A 21,590-nucleotide genomic window follows, 5' to 3' on the forward strand; every position below is an offset into this window, starting at 1 on the left:
TTATATTTTTAATTTCTAACTTTCATCCCCTATTACTTTACTTAAGTCATATTTATAATAGTACCAAGTTTTATCAAAAAAGTATAGCTGTTTAAGCGTATATACATTAAACATTTCACAAACAAAGTATCTTTAACATTTACTTTACTATTATTAATTTATGGACCTACCATTGAAATTAATTTTATCGTCCTACATATTTTTTTCTCTACATTCTAGAACACTACTTTTCGCAGAACTGTATATATTTTTTGAATCACGTACATAATATTTGCATAATATTACAAGATAATTAGTTTACTATATATAAGTTTGACACCGAAAACTAAAATCAGAACTAACATTAGTACCAATAATTAGTTTAGCTACAGCCTCACATAAATGATTTTATGTTTAGTATTATAACTTATACCGACAAGAAATACCTTACCATATTTACAACTCATCAAATTTCACACATAAAGCTGTAATTGCAAATATGTCCGTACATCGGTTGGGCATAGTTTAACGACCGGCGTACAAACACATGCGTGTACAGTTCGCTGCATCTACACTACAAGTGATTAAATCACCACGTCAGTCCCATATAGCGGACACATATGATTTAATGGTCATCCACCGTAGTTTACTCAACGCGATAACATCGATGAGGAAGTGCACGGAACCTAAGATACGGGGGTACGTACTCGTGCGAGTAAGTGCCGAGTACGTGACCGGTACAACACCTGGAGACAATGTGATAACTGATAAAGTGGATTTTGCGTAACGAGCGTTCAACGGTAGTAATTGCGTTGTGCTTAGGAATTATTTTATCTTTAAGCGTCTTTTATACTTGCCACTGATTATGTTGTAAATTCTCGTTGGCCTATTATTTAAAAACTTTGTCCAGTAGCTTATGCAGCTCTATGAAGTCCTGCTGGCCTATTCACTACTTTGATCTTTATTATCAACCTATTCAAATAACAAATCAATTGACAATGTCATCTACATACTATATGATATCCACCAGTAGGTAAGCACCGGATGACATTTGTATTATGTATCATAGTATGTAGATGACATTTTGTCAATAGAATTGTTGTTTATTTTAATAGGTTTATAATGAAGACCAAAATAGACCAGCTGGTATTTAGGCTATGAAATATTGATTTTCAATTTCACATAAGAAATTGTCTGTTTAAACCTTCGATCCTGGTAGTTAATTATTAAGCTCTTATAGTGATCATTAAAGAGCAAGTATTGTCAGCTTTAGTCCACCTGCCCATATTGGAGCAACATGGTGAATCTAAGGTCCATATCTCTCTTATAGACCATTAAAAGAATGCTAATATTGCACATTCTAAAAATGATTTACACAAATTATTAGAATTCATGTTAAAATTTAGGGATCCATTCCAATTTATTTCTATCTTATATGGAATTTCTGTAACCATACTTTTGCCACCAAGAATTAAAAGAGTATGTTTATATTAAAGAGTATGTACGTGATATCTTTGACTAGCGGACGCCGCGCGGTTTCACCCGCGTGAATCCCGTTGCCGTAGGAATAAAGAAATAAAAAGTAGCCTGTTGCATTTGGAGATAGTGTAGCTCCCCATCAGTGATTTTTTTTTTCAAATCGAACCAGTAGTTCCTGAGATTAGCGCGTTCAAGCAAACAAACAATCTCTTCAGCTTTATAATATTCATCATCATCATCATTATCAACCCATATTTGGCTCACTGCTGAGCTCAAGTTTCCTCTCACAATGAGAGGGGTTAGGCCAATAGTCCACCACGCGGGCCCAGTGCGGATTGGCAGACTAGGTATATTTATAATATTAGTATAGATTAATCCATCCAATCAATTGATATATTTGTATTATCTTTATACCTATGATACTTGACAATATTTGTATCGAGTTAACTCACACCCGTCTCAGATAGAAATATCTCACATACAAGGAATTATTTTAAACTTCAGACTAAGCGCAAAAACATCTAAGCATAACTTCCATACAATGTTATAAGATATTTTGCGAATGCATTTAATTGTCCAGCTAAAGTAATAAGTTGTGTAGTTCTGCCCAACGCACCACAACTGGAATCGCTAATGAGAGAGTGCAATTCAAATCAACTGATTTATAAGGAATAAGTTATTTCGCTGCGAGCACGTGCATTATTTATATATTCTAGCAGCCACTCAGATATTCAAATCCATAGCACAGAGATAAGTGTAGCGAATGTCTGATACCCACCCTGGGGAGCTAATGCTTATCGATTATTATTAAATTGCTACACTGTTATAATTGGTTTTGAAAATGAAAACTTTAATGCATACATATCGATTATTATTATTAAATTACTTCACTGTTATATAATTGGTTTTAAATAAAAATAATAAAATCTTTAAATAAAAATTATGTATTGTTCGCAAAGAAAATTGGTGCAAAGTATTATCACCTCTTTTTGAATTTACCTCCGGTGGAATTTCCTAAATTCTTGAAACAGTATATTGTTTAAATATAACTCGAAAATTTAAAAACTTACTTCCAACTTTTAACCCCTATTTCGACCCGTTAGTTTTATTTTAAATCAAATCAAATGAAATTTCATTTATTTCAATTAGGCTTAGTTTGCAAGCACTTTTGAACCGACCGGTAATTAAAATCGAAAACATAAAAGTTTTCAAAAATTAAAATTAAAATTCCAAACGCGCCTTGATCCAAAAAGAGCCCACAACAACTTAACAAAGTCACACAATCGTGTAGTGCAGTTCAATACCAAGCCTTAACACTATAATAAGACTTTCCTATAAGCTTGCGTTCAATAAAAAGTTTAAACTTTGAATTTAGTATTAAAGAGCCCTGTACCTTCTTCTCCAAAGTTTAATTTATCTCTATATCAAAATAAATCAAAATCAGTTCATAACGAAATATACAAACAGATACAGTTACAAGTAGTTTCGCATTTATAAAGTAAGGATAGGCAGCCACTGTGGCGCGCTTATTGGTAAATGCAATGTGTGCCCTTAGTCGGTTCAGCGTTGGTGTTCTTTGATCATAATATGATGATTGCTCGCGGCCCATGTTTGCTACCGGTTCGAACAAGGGCCGACTACGCTGCGATCTTACATCTTTATTAAATAAACATGTATGCATGTCGTGAATGATAATTAAGAAACAAACAAATGGAATGCAATATTAAACGCGACAGTTTCTTGTTTTTTATTTAATTGTCTATTGTTTGAACTGCGGAGAGCCTTATATGAATGTTTAATTCCCTCTAATAAACTGAAGGGTCAACGCATTCGCATGGGCGCTTGGTCGGAAGGACATTTATATGAGCTCGTTAGAGTCGGCTAGACCTGTCGGAATGATATCCCTTAACCTCTTCAATTAGTGTACGTACTGATGTCAGCAATAACCCGAAACATCTCGTGTAATTTACCTTCCACGTATTCGTGATGCGGTGGTGGAGCTAAGTGTAGGGAGCCACTCTTAATTAGCCGTTATACTATAAATTTTGAACGCGACGATAAGGATTAAGGTACCGTTTGTTTCTCTGTGTGGACAGCGCTCCGTGGGTAATGGCGCCTTGCGGATTACGTTTAATTAATTCCTCCTCGCGAAATGTAGTCGCAGGCACGGATTTGGGCAAGCTATCGCTAGTCGATATCCGCGCGCGGCAACATAGAAACGCGACATTATTCTCGCTTAGTTTCGCACGAGGACTAAAACAGTTCTAGTATTTACCAGTACATTATAGCCGCTACCTACTGGGTACACTACTTTTTATTTACATTAATTTTTCTTTAATATATTCATGAACCGTTGTCTCGGCACATATTTATGGATACGAAGAAAAGGCTAAATTAGTTTTCAACGAGTAAATTTACAAGAATTTATCACCTACATACACATGTAATGTAGAATTATTGACAGCTTAACCAGGCCCGTAAATATGTTGACGACAACGTATACCATTTTTTGCTGAATAAACTTGTTATTGATTACTTTTTTGCAACGATGGGATGGTGTCGACAGTCGGTTGAGATGAAGAAAATTATTTTCGTAATACTCGCACGATCTTGATTAACAATAAATGTCAGCTGATTTTGATGGGAATTTCACAAGAAGGCAATCGTTTTTTACAAATTTTCTGTCTTGAATGTGCTTCATACTCGTATTTATGACACATTGACACTTTTTATAACTAGTGGACTCGATAAGGCTTTGCTTTGACTTATCTTACTTATATGGAGTACTGCAGTCAACTCTGGGATGGTCCTGCAAAATATCAGCTTGATACATTAGACTCGATAGATCGCCGCGCTAGAAGCAATGAAAGGTAATGAATTGTTGACACAGGCGAAATTGCAGACTTTTCAACACTGTCGCAATGTAGCTGGTCTGTTAGTTTTTTACCAGATATACTTTGGTGAGTGTGCTCAGGAACTTTACTATCTAGTTCCCCCTTCTCCTTTCTACCACGAAACAGCACGACGTCGCGAGCAGTGACATCCTTACATTGTGGATGTCCAGGTAACTCGTAAAAATTTGGAATGCCTTTCCGGCTTTTGTGTTTCCTGACACTTATAATTTAAACACCTTCAAAGCTTGAGTGAATAGGCATCTTCTAGGTAAGCGCGCTCCAACTTAGACCGCATTAATGCTTTCCATCAGGCTTAATTCTAGTCAAGTGCAAGCCTATATTGCATAAAAAAAAATGTGCGAGACTTCTTTCGTAACCACCTATTAATCCAACCCTATACATATAAATAAACGAAGCTTGTCATTGTTAAACCAGCACCAGAAATGGAGTCTGTGGCCTTCACCAAAACGAAACTTTTTGTATCAGAGAAGTCAATAATCATAAAGTTTTATGTATCAAAATTATACGCAACTAATATATAGAATTCATGTGGAAAATAGTGCTAGCAATTCTACTCTTTACTTTATGTTATTGTTCAGCACTAAAATGGAAGGGAACTCGACAAAGCTGCGTGATAATAAGGCGTTTTGTTGGTAATTAAGAGCGAGAGACAGATCCGGGCGGTTATCTCACGAGTTGTGTTGACAGTTTATTCGCTCTTTACTTTTTAATTGGTTATTAGCGTCTACGTAGAGTTCTATTGTAGACCAGGAGCCAGCGACAGCCAGACATTCGTCTTTTTTTATTTTATTTTTAGGAACATATGCCAAATCTTTTAAATATAACCAATGTTCCCGTTTCCCTCCAATTAATCGGGAAAAGACAGTAAAGGAGTGGGAGACAATAGTCCAGCGGTCGGGGATCGAACCACCACATCTAGGTGATGAGTCTGACCCCTTTACCACTGAGTTGTTGAGACTTTTTTATTTTTTATTTTATAATAAAAGCTAAAATTTTAGACCCATAAAATTTTAAATGGTATTTTTCAAAGGGTTGCCGCTAAGATAAGACTGGCGACTGGGGATATAATTTCTCATATTATGCGGAGGTAAATATAAAAAAGTAACACCTTATAGTTAAGCAGTTGAGGGTTGGAATCCTTAAAATCTACTACCTCCCAAAATAACTACAGTTCAAACTCTATAACTGGCTACCGTGCTTACCTATGTTAGAAGCATGAGCGGACTTTTTGGCTTTTACAAAATGACGAAGGTCTGGCTGTCGCTGGCTCTCCGTCTATTGCGTCTGTTGTTTTTATGCACTCTAGGGAGAAATTCTATTGGCCTGATTTGGGTCTAGCACTATAACACAATGGCCAAATGCATCACATTTTAATAGACAATAACGGAAGATTGAATATTTTACGATATGAACATCTACAATGTTATACGTTATCGTGTCATAAATCATGAGTACAGTTTGAACCGTTGTTGCTTGATATAGTGCTACTGTCATAATTATGTTAACGATTCGTTAAAGGCATCGTTTTCATCCAAATTACCCCATCACAATATAAATATCAAAGACCAGTGGTTTCACCCGCGTGGTTCCAATTCCCGTAAGAATACGGAAATAATATATAGCCCATAGATTTCTTCGATAAATGTGCTATCTAAAACTGTAAGAATTTTTCAAATCGGATCAGTAGTTCCTGATATTAGCGCGTTTAACTAAACAAACTCTTCAGTTTTATAATATTAGTAGTAATAAGTATTTTTTCATGGTTGACCTACATTTTGTAATATGGCTATCAAAGGTAGAGCCTCTATAGCTCAACGGTAAAGCGGTCGGACTCATCACCGAGGGGTGGTGGTTCGATCCCCGCCCGCAGGACTATTGTCGCACCCACTCTTAATACAGTATTTTCGGACTAGTTGGAGGGGAATGAGAATATTTATCATATTTAAAAGATGTGGCAAATATTCTTTAAAAGTGCAATCATTTTAATAAATTTTGATATGTTACACACATAACACGGAGGAGGAAGTGTGCAACGTTTTTTAAATTTCCTGTCTGTTTATCTATTTATTGCTAATCTCCGGAACTACGTACGTAACTTTCGAAACGAACCGACAAAACGATGAATTCTATAAGGCATTCCTGTTTTAACCCATATAACCATAAACAAAATCTAAAGTCTCAAAATTAAAGGAAAAGAAAAAAATCCGGCAGTTAAAACTTGTGCTAATACATTTCCGACTGTATTCAAGTTTGCGTTCTATGTCCTATCGATCATCGAACATTATTTATCATGAGAAAATCTTAATATATAAATGCGAAAGGTCAGTCATCACGAAATCTCAAAAAACACTGGACAAAGATGAAATTTGACGTACGACGACGACGGACGTAAAAGACGTACGTTTAGAACGGATTTTGCACCAGGGCCTGATTAAGGAGGTCTAAAGGCGGACGAAATCGCGGGAATCCGCTAGTTAATCGTATAATATCATCCGTTTTACAATGAACCCATACATACAGTGGCGTGCATATGGTTCTCGATCAGGGTATGCACTAGTAAAAAAAAATAACCAAACTGGGAAAATCTTCATTTAGTAAGGATTAAGAAAACATCTTTTAGGGTATCATCATCATCATTCATTCAACATTATCGACCCATATTCTGCTCACTGTTGAGCTCGAGTCTCCTCTCCGAATGAGAGGGTTAGGCCAATAGTCACGCGCAGAACGCAGAGAATTGAGAAAATTCTCTGGTATGCAGGTTTCCTCACGATGTTTTTCCTTCACCGTTTGAGACACGTGATATTTAATTTCTTAAAATGCACACAACTGAAAGTTGAAGGTAGGAGGCAGGAATTGTAGGAATCGGAGGCAGAGGTCATATCCACTTGGCAATCACGGCTCTCTTAGGGTATGCAGTACTTTAATGCGTGTATGAAGTGCACGCCACTGTATACATTAGGTTACAAATGTTACAATACGAATATAATAACGCGTCGTACGCTCGCTATTAAATTACGTCGTATTGCGTTGGACCCGTTAATCGCGGTTATGCTCGTAGTATGCAAATAGTCCGGCGCCATTTCTTTCGTGATACGTGGATATAGCACACGATACTCTTTGTTGATCACGAAGCCGTTAAAGAGACCAATAATCGTTAGTCGCTGTTAAACATTGCCTTTTAAACGCTATCGGGTGTCATTCAGTAGCCGGCGATTTCTTGTATCGGAGATAAATTTATTTAAGTAGCCCCAACAGTGTTTAAAACGATGTAGTTTTATTTTGTTTTCGTTATAATAACATAAAGATGAAACCTTTAAGTTACAGTTATGTTACATTACTATTATAATTACTTGTTTTTGTTTACCACTAATTTGACACTGCTAATTAAGGAATACTTTTTTATCTTGCAAATGAAATTGATTATTTTGTACTACATGACTACGACTAGGTACTTATTGATATTTATATAAAGTTTTAAAAAATATGTGTAACATTATTGAGCCTATTAATTCGAACAGGAGCGTTGTACGGGTCAAAGTGGTGGACACTTGGACCCATAAAACGCCTATCCTGGATCGGATTGGATCCTATAGAATCCTATCCGAATCCTATAGGATCAAGGGATGTGTCATGTGGATGACACATCCGTTGATCCCATCCAACCATATTACATAGATTCTAATCACAGTATAATATTTCATCATTATCAACCCATATTCGGCTCACTGCTGAGCTCGAGTCTCCTCTCAGAATGAGAGGGGTTAGGCCAATAGTCCACCACGCTGGCCTAATGCGGATTGGCAGACTTCACACACGCAGAGAATTAAGAAAATTCTCTGCCATGCAGGTTTCCTCACGATGTTTGCCTTCACCGTTTGAGACACGTGATATTTAAATTTTTAAAATTCACACAACTGAAAAGTTGGAGGTGCATGCCTCGGACCGGATTTGAACCCACACCCTCCGGAATCGGAGGCAGAGGTCATATCCACTGGCTCTCACCACCGCCGTTATAATCACCACGGTATATCTAATCACAGATTAGATATCTAATATCTATTACGTCCATTAGAAATCTAATATCTAATCACCACGGTATAATATCTAAGAAGTAAAAATAGGAGAATGCGACGAACGAATAACTTTGACCCACAAATCTCGCAGACATTGAAAAATTAATCCATAGTTTACATGCAAACGTTCCTGGGGTTCTTCGTGAGTTGACAATATAGCGCAAGAGGTTAGTTGCACCGAGATTCACGAATCTGCAGAAGGGACGATAATAATCGTTGCTTGTGCCCCGTGTAAATGGTTATTGTTCGTTGTTCGGTGCTTTATGTTGGAGCGGAACTTTTGTAGGAAGCTATTAAATCGGGTTGAATCTACTTCATGTTCCTCATTTTAACTTCCTTGTAAACTTACATCCAAGTCTCACAGGAGACGCTTTTAGATTATCGTCAATCCATCCACGTTCTTTTTTTCTGATTGTGTAAGTGCCGTAGGCTCCTTAATGGGACCTCAGCGGCGTTACCGGGGGGTTTGGGCGAGCGCAGAAGCATCGCCTGATGAGACCCCTCGGGTTCGTTTATGGAATAAATAGGTTTTACGCCGGGACTTCCAGTGAATGCTGCGATTCTATAAAGAAGCCTTGTAGCAAATAGAGCCTTTAAAAATACCGTTTGGTGAAAATTACTTTTTCCACCATACGCATGCACTTCATCATTGAGAGGTCGTGATTCGTTCCCAGCTCACTGGAGTATTGTCACCCACAGTCTTTTTCGGCTATTTACACTCCTAACAGACTCGTTGTAGAGGAACAGTAATATTGGTAATTTAATAGATTCTTGGAAAAAAGTAGAAAGAAGTATTTTTACATCTTTTTGTACACAAACTTCTCTAACATTAATGAACTTGTGATAATTTTAGTTTCTGTGTAAATTCTGTGTAGTAGTTCCCCTGAAAATATTATTGCAATTGGTAGTTGCAGTTAACATAGTAGATATAAACAAACTACCATACTCATTTTTAAAACTAGCGCACGGACGCCCGTGACTTGGTCCTCGTGCTTTTTGTTTTTCACAAATCCCGCGGGAACCATGGATTTAATGGGATAAAAAAAAATCCTATACCTCCTGTATCTTCTGTGGAAGTCCCAACAAAATCCGTTTAACCGTTCCAAAGATTAGCCGTGACAAACAGATATAGACAGACAAAAAAATATTGAAGGTGTTTTTGAAAACACAGTTATTTTGAAATCACAGACAAACACTTATATCTATTGATGATTTAGGTGCAGAATAATGTACTAGCAGAAAATCAAATTAATGTTTCCTTCTTTCCACAGCACACGTTAACGGGACACAGCGGAAAAGTAATGGCGGCAAAATTTCTCGGAGAACCAACCAAAGTCATCACTGGCAGCCATGACAGAACGCTTAAAATATGGGACCTCAGGAGTAGAATGTGTAAGTCATTTGAAAACATATACTTAAACTAAAATACTGAAGCTAACCACAATAATTCTCACCAGCAGATAAATTATTTTATTAAAAGATACACACAGGTGTACTAGACACATCGAAAACCATTAAATGATTAATAATACTATAGAAAAACACTTAATCGTTTGGTTGCTTCGTTAACAGATTTTATCTCGAGACTGTTAATTAATTACCTACTAATAGTCAGTAACCATTTGTTCAATTAATTTATCTTAATTTAAATCTCCCTCAATCTGTCGGTGACTATCTTAACGAGATTCAGTGTATCGCGGCCTGCACTTTACTTACAAGAAAATTATCCTAAATCAACATAGATAGCTATAGTTATTAAGGCTGCAACACGCGATTTTCTCACGTTACCTCTATCCGCTACCTCCGGGTTAATAATGCGCTTGCGTTGCGTGAGCGGCGCAGCGTTTTTCTTTTACTACTTCCCTTGTGTATTTTTTCGACCGTTCACAGGTACAGAAACTAAGTTCGCAGGATCGTCTTGCAACGACCTGGTGACGTCAGACGGCGCGGGCTCCACCATCATCTCGGGGCACTTCGACAAGCGGATACGCTTCTGGGACATACGCACGGAAATGTCGGCCAATCACATCATGCTCCAGGGCAAGGTCACGTCGCTCGACCTCAGCAGAGGTGCGCATATTATCATTATCACGATATCGATCACCGCGAGATAATTAAACACCGCGCCGTACGCACGACCGCTGCTAAATAACTATACACTCTTGCCCGCTAAACTGTTGGATGTGTGCTATTGGGAATGGCTTCTTAATTTCTATTGCCCCAAACTTGTATTCACAGATAATTGAATGCACAGTATATTAGTATCGGAATTCGTGTCAGCGCAACGACGTGACGGGTATGCGATGCCCATTTCCGTTACGCGTGTCTCGATCGAACCCTTTTTTGTCAGTAACGGTCCGTTCGGTGCACGAAACAGCGAGATTGATACCTTCAATCAATCGAAGTGCCGGGACGTCACTGCCTGCGCGGCTGATTAAATCACGTCGATTTCGTCGCAGTCGAGACCTCGCCGACAAATGAATAGGGAAACCATTCACAGTTACGCATCACGCTCACTCTAAATATGTCAGTGTATTGGACGTTTACTACAGAAATCGTGGCTGGTTGACACCCTACATGTCACACAAACTTCGCTCGTGATCTAAATATGTGGTTATTGGGGCGGATGTAACTCACGGTGCACATTAACATAGAGATTAAGTTTGTTCCCACGTGAATATAAATAACTTTGCAATAGAAAAGTCATGAGAAACCTGATATAATCACATTTTAATTAAAAGGGCAATCAAAAAAGAATGTGTCAGTATCCATATATCAACTATGCTGTACACGACCTGTATAATGTACCAAACATATTGCTGTTTTATCCTTGAACTAAAATACTCATTCCTACGCGATGGTCCACCGTATTACCAAGAATGATTTTTTTAACTATATCTTAAATAGAGATATTATCTTGAATTGCAATAAGTTGTACGATGTAAATTAGGTCCATTGAATAAATATTTAAACTTTAAAGTATTTAAAATAAGGGGGGAGAGCGAAATACCAGTCAGGCCCGAGCGGCGAAAACGCACGCAATACGCCACTTATTACCTTAAGCATTATCTATATCCCATAGTATAACTCTAGGTATTCGTTAATTAGAAATATTTTAATTACAAATGACGCTGGAAAAAAATATATACCCAAGATGGTAGGTTACTCTCCTACAAAATAATAAAGTATTCTCATATCTGCCTGTCGAATCGTGATGCACAAGATAAATCACCCAATCGGACGACTTCGTCCGCATAATTTCGCAATCATTCTTGCATCTTGGTAAATATTTTTTTCTAGTTGCCCGTTACAGCGCTTATACATTTCTATATGACAGCATTGACGGACAGAGCAATGCGGATCGGTGACAAGCCTAAATTACCATTGCTTTGGATAACGGGGCCCCGGTCTTCATTTTTGTTTGCTTTGCATAGTACTTGCTTAAGCCAACTTAAGCCACCATCTTATCTCTATATAAATGTACTTGTGATTATACGATTAATGTTTTATTCATAACTTACATTTATAAAAAGAAGTCATTCGAATTGATATTAAATGCGTTGCCACTTTTTCATTTTGGTGAGCTCTGAGTTAAGCTTAAATGTAATGAAGGGATTAAAGTTTTTAATTTTAAATCATTATCTTTGACAACGATTAGACATTCCTAATTACGAAGATCTACGAGAGAGTACGTAATAATTTTACCGTAATACTTGCTATTAAAGTATAAATGTAAAACAGGTATTTAGAACGGCATCTTCAAAAGAAAATTACATTAATGAACACCTTGTCTTTTACAAATTACTAAAATGTGTCCACTTCATAACTACTGGACAGATATTGATAAAAATATTTCATGTTGTTTATATAAATGGTTAGCAATCAAATTCTAAGAATTTTTTATTTATTTATTTTTATTTCTCGTGCATCAAAGTTTATTATAACCACTAGATCTTTGTAGACATGCTCGTAACTTTATGATTTGTTGTTACGGGCAGATCCGACTGACCCGTGAGAATCCTATCTGAAGGAATTGACCATGATTTTGGCAATTTTTGTAATTTAATACATTATATTGTATTGAATAAAAAAATGCCAAATTAAAATTAAAAATAACAGTTAATTAGAACAAGTGAGTAATACTCTGGTTGCTTTAAATGTACGGAAATATAAAATAACTAAAATAAATTATACTTGTTTCAAAGTTTATATCAGTATAGATAATTGTGAATGTGGTCCAAGTTAATGGCAATGAAACTGCTTTCTTGCTCGTATCTTTGAATACTTTGCTATTTTTATGTGCCGCCGCAGCGTATAAAATTTCTAATGGTTCTTTCACGGTCACGGCTTTCCTGTAAAACAGCGGCGGCCATGTTAGCCCTCATTCGCACGAGAGTTTTTTTAACGGACCTTGAAAAAGCGTTCAAATACAACAAATGCATTCCCAAGTATACGAGTATGTTCACACAACAGCGTTTTCAAAACACAATGCTTTTTTTTTCGAACAATGTTGCATTTTCAATTTTGGGCGTTGGAAATAAACGTTCATTTAATTTCATACTATATATGGACGCTTTTTTAACGTCCGTTAAAAAAACTCTCGTGCGAATGAGGGCTTAAGGGCCCCGTGAAGTTACTTTCCCAACCTGCTCGCCGACAGATGTAGCTAGTCTTAATTGAGATGACCTTAAGCTTTTTCACTTGAAACATTAAAATTGTGTCGTTCCACAGTCGCAGTTAAAAGTTTACCGGTGCTGTCTTGACTCGTAAAATAAATTGCCTACCAACTTATTTTGACTGACGACTTGGAGACAATCGTACACTGACACAAGCCGCAAACGTTCTATTTTGCGCCTAAAATTTATTTGCAATAACAAAAAATATTCCAAAATTTTACACAATTTTAAAATTTTAAATATAAATGATAAGAAAAAAATTAAATATTAGATAACGTAAGTATAATTGTTGCAAATGTTATCAATTAGTAAAAAAATCTAATATTTCCACTTGTATACATGCTTAATTTGCGTGCCTGACTAATTAAAGTTATGTACAATAATTGTACAATATATTGAATGCTTTCAAAGGACATACTACAGATTAAATTGAGACATGCTATGCAATTCGATTATTTCCTATCCTCGACAGAATTGAAATATTCGCTGCGCGCGGCTCTTGTATCAATATGCAATCAACATTTATTAAAGCTTAGTGTAAATAAAATTTTATATACAATTTCAAACAGCGGTCGTTGCCTTTCATATAATTTATTTTCGACATTATTCTTTTGATTTTGATATATGAGCTTTAAGGTTTTACTGTGTCTAAATTTATTTACAGACAGCAATTATTTGTTAGCGTGCGTCAGAGACGATACGATACAGCTCATAGACCTACGGATGAACACAATAGTGCGATCGTTCAGGTAAGAACATAACTATAATATTGAAAAAAAATATATATAGCCTATTATAGTACAAAGCCTTCCTAATTACAGGACAAGGGATGTGAAGTTTAGATCTATCACGGTGCCTCAATGTGATTTGCCAGATAATGTTTGATTTTGTATTGCTAGCAACTCATGGTACGATAAGCCCACATGCCTGCTGCACTAACGGCATGACATCCGAAAAACTTATAGTGTGTTGGTCGCGATCTGCATCATGTTATGAACATCGCGACCAACACACGATCAGTTTTGACGACCGCTACAGGCATGAGGCTTATTGGATGGTGAGCGGCTAGCATAACGTTAACTAAATATTTAATTAATGATATTGACCGGAACCGATGGCTCTCGGAAGTGGGTGTAACACCACCAATGTCCCAACTCCAGGTTTGGATCTTTTTATTGAGAATTTCTTGGAATAAAGAAACAATCAAATATTCTAATTTTGATTCTCTTCTTGTAAAGAGATTTCTTGATTTAATAAAAAGTAGATAATTTTTAACTAGCGGACACCCGCAGCTTTTCATGTAGCCTATGTGCTAATCAAATCTACATGTCAAATTTCAGCCAAATATTATGTTCAGTTGTTGAGGCGTAAAGAAGTAACAAACCTAAATACCTATTAGTGTGATTGGTTGGTCTGGCGGTGAGAAGCTAGAACTATCCTTAATTTAAGGCAGGAGCCTTAATGTCAGGCAGTCTAAGTCGTGCAATATTTAAAATTTACTTTAAAAACATGAAACAAAACTTATCTTGTAGATAAATAAGTTGAATTAGGAATTTATTATAAATACTAAATTGACAATATATTAAATGTTTTACTTTCTACCGTTTAGATGCTGTGGCGAATTTTTTATCGTTATCTCCGTTTTATTTTTTATTTATTGTACCGCTTTCGAAACCGGAAATCGTATTCAAATTTAACCCAAAAAATTAAATGTGGTGTACGAAAGTTGCAATTGTTGCGGCATTAAATATTTAAATGTGAACATTTATGTAAAACGGCAGTATTATTTTATTTAAGTTTCAATGTTATTGATGCACGCATAAAATATTTTCTACATATTTAAAAAAAATATTTGCCATATATTTTTAAATGCGACCAATATTCCCAGTCTCCTCCAACTATCCGAGAAAGACTGTGTTAGGAGTGGGTACAACAATAGTCCAGCGGGCCGGGATCGAACCACCACCCCTCGGTAATGAGTCTGACCCCTTTACCGTCGAGCTATTGAGGCTTTGTAAACATTGTTAATATACTGCCACGGATTCCAAATGTTTAAAGGTGCCATCTCATAAGCAAGAAATCGGACGATAGGAAATTAGAGTCCTTTTCATGAAAGAAGTACGCTCAGTCCGCTAAGAAAGGGCCTGAATTAGATTCCTGTCCGCTGGACTAATATCGTGCACAGTATTTTCGCTTAGTTGGAACAAAAAGGGAAATATTGGTTATGTTTAAAAATAACTCTAATTTTTATTTTGGTAACAAATATTAGCATCAATTTGTCATCGATCATTTGTCATCTTATGTCACTTGGGAATCAGTTAGAGCGCGCATAATGTAGAAGATGCCTGTTCTTTCTTGCTTCTTGAAGATGTTCGAATTGTATTTCTTATTCCCACAGGAGTAGGATTTGACTATAAGAAAACGACCTATTAGCAGACTTACGAGTAGCTAGGAATAAATCACATTGTTTTTTTAAAGCCAATTTTTGTAACATCACACTTTTCTTACAGTCACAGTTAAACGCAATGTAACATCACACTTCTCTTTCAGTCACGAGTCTTTCAAGGTGGGTTGCGACTGGTCGAGGGCAGCCTTCGGTCCGGCCGGCAGGTTACTAGCGGTGGGCGCTGCGGACGGCGCTGCGTATGTCTGGAACACGCATTCCGGAAGACTGGAGGCTGTATTAAAGGACCACCAGTAAGTACAGCTTTGATTCGTCTCTTAATCGTTGTGTTGGTGAGCCTAGAGTGATAATTTTCGAGTGTGCATCACCAGCCTCACTCGGTCTGCTGTCAAGTGTAAAGTGAACTTGAAGCGCCGTCTAGTAAACATTATGGTATGTGGCTCGTGGTGTGCATGCCATGTATACTTGAAACAAAAATTTAATTTCCATTCTGCCGCCATGATGAAGTCTGCCGCGTCATGCTAAATTGACCGTGTGTTAGAGCTATCAGAAGTTAATGATAATGAACGGAACCGACGTCTTAACTTGCTCTTTAAAGCTTGGGAGTGCAACAATCACCATCATCACATCAGCCGATGGACGTCTACTGCAGGAAATGGACCGACCAAATCATTTTTAATATTTATTCATATTTTTAATATTTATTTATAGCATCAGCATGGGCCTAAAAAAGGCATTAGAAATACGGGAATAATATATAGCCCATTTATCGAGGAAGGCTTTCCTCAATAAATGGACTATCTAATACTAAAAGGTTTTTTCAAATCCGACCAGTAGTTCCTGAGATTAGCGCGTTCAAGCAAACAAACAAACTCTTTAGCTTTATAATATTAGATTTCAAATTACATCAGTTATTATTAAATAGCACCCACTTCGCTGTCTATTACTCACGGAGTACTTGTAAAACTGAGATGTGTATCTTAAACAAGAAGACAATGGCTGCTGAACATCAATTCAATGCATTTGCTATTTATTTTTAAATCTAACAATAAGAAGCTTTACACGAAGACTAAAAAGAAATTCGGTCTCTAATTTATTATTGTCAATTCAAATCTTTACTTTTTAAATCATTTGAACTTTCTGTTTTATTTTATTTTCACTAGACATCGATGTGAGAAAGTGCATGAGGAATACCTACTTAGATAATTGCTAAAAGTTGGTAATTTCATTGCAAAGTTTGACTTTCTGTTTTTTTATCGTCTATCATTGAGTACTACTTTTAGGTACGAGTATGTTCAGAGACACCAACGAAGAGTTTGCTTTTGTGACTTTATCATTCCCCAGTATAACACCATGTTAAAGCTAGTTCTGAACACTGCAGAAGGAAAGCCACTGCATAATTTGATAGCACTCTCAATGAAATGGATAGATCCTGTCGTCTAATTCATCATCGTCATCATCATTAACGTCCACTGCTGGACATAGGCCTCTTGCATGGACTTCCAGACGAAACGGTCTCGAGCCGCCAGCATCCAGCGGCGCCCTGCAAACCGCTAGATGTCCTCGGTTCACCTAGCACCTTAGGACCCAACGTCTATTGGCTCTTCGAACTATGTGGCCTGCCCATTGCCACTTCAGCTTCGCGACTCGCTGAGCTATGTCAGTGACTTTGGTTGGTTTGCGGATTTCCTCATTTCTGCTTCGATTACGTAGAGAAACTTCAAGCATAGCTTTGAGGCTTTTTATAACACAATCATCCAATTATAGTCATCGAGTTAATGGAGATGAAAATTAAGAATTTTTAATCTAACAACTTAAGATTAACATTTTACTCAAGATACTATAGAAATTAGAATAGAACGCAGTGAAACAAACAGCCAATCATTTAAATGTTTATAGTTTTATTTTAATACGTGTACGTAATGTAGATGCCTACATTATATTCTAACACAGCATACAATATTATCCTATAAACTATATTATTAAACATTAATCTCACTACAGTCAGGAACAATTTAAACTCTTAATAAACTTCTCAGCTCTAAGCACCATTGATAAAGGAACTACTTATTTAGAACGGATGACAGGGACTAGTTCATTTATCTAAGCACTAAGGAACGAAACGCAATCCCTGCAAGCTTAACTTTTTGCGATATAGATTAATTAAACTAATGCAGAAATGTAACTAAGCTAAATCATAACTGCAATATCTAATCACACGTCGGTTTTTCTAATGCAAAGATATCCAAAGACTTGTAAAATGTTTTTGACGTTAATTAGTATACTTACTAATTAGTATATGTATCATAATTTCTTAACTTCACACTTGTGTGCATTTTAAGAAATTAAATAACACGTGTCTGAAATGGTAAAGGAAAACATCGTGAGAAAATATACTAGAGAATTTTCTTAATTCTCTACGTGTGTGAAGTCTGCCAATCCGCATCGGGCCAGCGTGGTTCACTATTGGCCTAACCATTCTCATTCTGAGAGGAGACACATATATATATGCTAACCACTGAACCAACCTAACTGGAACTAACCTGATGTATGTAATAAAAGCTTTTTTTTATATTTTATAGTAATTGCCATAGAGTTAACCAAAAAAAATGGTGAAAAATTCGCTGAAAGAAAAAACGGCATATTGCTACTCTGCCGAACAATAAACGCAATAAAAAGAATAGGTTGTAGGCGCAAAACAGGCAATTCGCTTTGATGTGCAAAGCTTCACTGCGTCGTATGACGCGCGCTTGCCCCTTTGACATGTAATAACGTCTCGGCGGCCACATATCTGACCTTGAATTTAAAACTAGAATTGTCTCGCTCGTGACATCGTTTAGTTCCCTTGTAACATTCGCATGGACAATTGAAATCGTGAGGTCAACATTGCATCGGGCTGTCTCACCGCCCGGTGCAAATTTCTCTTTCCCACACACATACCGGTGGCTGTGTTTAGTTGGTGTTAACCATTGTGCACCGCTGATTTATTGGTGCGGTAAATTAATTACTTTCGGTAATAGCTGAGGAGCCGATAAAGGGTTTTTGGGTTTACTTGAGCGTGTCAAGCCGAAGGGAGGAAGCTTTCATGCTGATAACCACCTCTACTTAATACGTAACGTACCCTCGATATTTGTGGGTACGCTTAGGGCGACCAGAAAAAAAATACATACTTTAGAAATACTCAAATAGCACGTCAGAATAGGGTAAGGTGGTAGGTAGTTAATAGCAACAAATTGTGAATATAAAATTCAAGCCATGAGCCAAATACAGTTCCTATTTTTTTTTTTTGAAGAAAATAATCCCAAAATAACAAAAAAAAAATGTAAAAGACCACTTGTTTTTACGATCATACGAGTATAATAGACCTAATCTAATCGGTCCCCGCGATGCTAAAATGAGTACACTTTTAGCATCATTGGCTCTCGAATTATAATGTTCAGACTCTAAATGCATTGGAGAAGAATCGCTACAATACACACACTGAAATACACTGTGAGAAACTGCTTTAAGGAATTACATTAGTGCAGTCAAATTGTAAGTACTTGTATGCAGCATTAATGAACGCCTGCTTTCCGTTCATGGGAAATGCTGTGATTTTTTGGATAAGCTTTTTCTTGCATTTGATCTTAATGAATCAAGCTATACTACTTAGAGACTAGTAAACTTCATAACAACTCTCTAAATACAAAAAAAAAGTACAATTTTTTTAAACCACAATATAGGTATCTAGAATAAAATATGCATATCTTGAATAAAAGTTTAATACTAAATGAGATCTCTGAAATACATCAAGATATAACGTTTTTGTTCAAGACATGTAGAACGTAGATATCTACTCTCCAATAAATGTTTGTGATGACTAATAAAGAATAAAGAGTCTATCGATCCATCTTTATTTTTTTAGATCGTTTAACAAGATTTTGCCAAGTGAAAGTCCTAATTGAAATCAGCAAAGTATTCCGCATAAGATAGCACAAAGAATTTTTTGATGACTTCAATATACCATTGTACCTACCGAGAAAGGCACTTTTTTTTTAAAGTCAACATTCGTAGTAAAATCCGAATGGATTAAACGACAATGTAGTAGGTATTATAGTCATTTCATAGTTAATTATAATTGCCACAAAAAATATAGGTAATTGTTTTGAAAATTTTTATTAAATTTATGACTTATCAATCATACATACATATATCGTCTCTTTGTCCGTCTTTTGTCGACCGTGCATGACGGCGAAACTACTGAATTTATTTAAATGGAAATTGGTATGATTTGAGCTCATAGGTACTATGACGAAGGGAAGGATAGGATGGGATACTTTTGATGCCAAAAATCCGCGTTGAGAGAAGAATTAAGGCGAAATGTCCACTTAGCCGCTGGATACTGGCAGTTGTGCTTGGAGGTCCAGCAGTGGACGTCTATCAGCTGATAAGGTAAGGTAAGGTCCACTTAGCTGTAACTTATTAACGAGTGAACGTTGTCTTTAAATAATAATAATAATAATAATTTCTTTATTTATGGCAACAAAGGCCCATTGGTTAGTTACATTAAGATAACTTATAAACTATGTTAGAAGATGCACAATTATATTTAAAGATTGACCCGTAAATATTTCAAGATTATCGGTTTTGTAGTTAAAAGAAAACTCTAATAACAATCTTTCCTCCCCATATGCTTAGCAATCTTTATTCAAACTTCGTTATTTCATTTATTCATGTAACTCAATTTCAGTGTTGAACAAATATTACTATTGGATGACTTCAATACCTTAGCTTGCACCGTTCGTCGTAAATTTTAATTTTATCTCCTTTTATGTGAATCAATTTCAATGGAACAGTTTCGAATTAGAGTGAGATGAACAATAAAGATTATTTTCCATTTCGCTCAGCTATTGTTCTGCACTTCGTATGCATTTAACCGCAAACATGAAACAGTTTTACATTCTAGGTAAGTTTGAAGTGTTTATCTTAATTTGGTTTTATAAATTACCGTAGCTGATTAAAAATCTATATTGATACTAGCTGACCCGTTCAAACTTCGCTTTGACGTATGTGCACTTTTTCCCTATCCTTACTCTATCCTACCCCAGTTTACTCCTACCCTATCCTACTCCTATCCCTATCCCTATACCTACCCTACTTTCGTATTTTACTATTATTATGGATGAGATAATAAATATAAAATTTAAAATTCTGTAGACCTCGAAATAGGAAGTAACAAAGTTACGAAATACATCGCGTATTTCATCAAATCTCACTTTAGTCCTCTTAGGTATATACGGGTACATACTTGTAATTTATAAATTTGTACACTAAACTAGTACCTACTAGTGCAATTTAAACAAAACTTTTAAAAAATTGTACTTTTGATCAATTATAAAACGCAACATTTCATTTTATGCCGTTCAACTCACGTACGTAGGGTCACAGGTTAAATATAGAGTTCGCTTTGAATTTCAGTTTGCGCTTGCGTGATCGAAGTCGGACGGGGAGAGAAGGTTTCCGGAGTTGTACTGCGGAGCGATGTCAGTGTGATGGGTGGCGATCGGGCGTTTGAATGTTATCTTTGTAATGTGCGCCGCACCGCTCGGCCGCTGTCCGCACGCAGCGTGCGGTCGCTAGCATGTGCCAGAGTGTTGCTGATATGTGGGGAATTCCCTAAATTGTGGGGAATTTAATATCAATTTTGGACAATTGCCCAATTGTGTGGATTGGTTGTATGTGGGGACCTAAAGAATGAAGTTGTTACGCGGTGCAGTAGACTGAACTGGGGAGCAATCATAGCGTATTTTCTATAAATAAACATTATGAATATTATTTAAATGGGTACACATCACGATAAAACGACGGGATTTTTAATATCGGTATTTCGTCCCAGTTGCATTGATCGTGGTCACGACGGAACTGAACACATTTTCAAGATATATATAGATAAACACATAACATAATAACATAACATTTATATTAAACATATTTTCAATGTGTCAAATGTATGTAAGATAATCTTGGATTCTAACTTTAAGGCCTTGTTTTTAAGTTATTGTTATAATTTTAATGTACCTAA

General features: G+C 36.4%; 1 protein-coding gene across 2 annotated transcripts in view; it reads left to right on the plus strand.

Annotated features, from left to right (window-relative positions):
- Positions 1 to 21,590, plus strand: part of LOC112043619 (autophagy-related protein 16-1) — a 242,328-nt gene that overhangs the window by 187,457 nt on the left and 33,281 nt on the right. For both annotated transcript variants that reach the window (XM_024079115.2, XM_052883743.1), the window contains 4 exons: positions 9,721 to 9,841; positions 10,340 to 10,519; positions 13,790 to 13,874; positions 15,676 to 15,822. In XM_024079115.2, coding sequence (XP_023934883.2) covers positions 9,721 to 9,841; positions 10,340 to 10,519; positions 13,790 to 13,874; positions 15,676 to 15,822 — 533 coding nt within the window. The remainder of the gene's footprint in view (positions 1 to 9,720; positions 9,842 to 10,339; positions 10,520 to 13,789; positions 13,875 to 15,675; positions 15,823 to 21,590) is intronic.

This window comes from Bicyclus anynana, chromosome 10 (genome assembly GCF_947172395.1).
Source record: "Bicyclus anynana chromosome 10, ilBicAnyn1.1, whole genome shotgun sequence".
Classification (NCBI taxonomy): domain Eukaryota; kingdom Metazoa; phylum Arthropoda; class Insecta; order Lepidoptera; family Nymphalidae; genus Bicyclus; species Bicyclus anynana.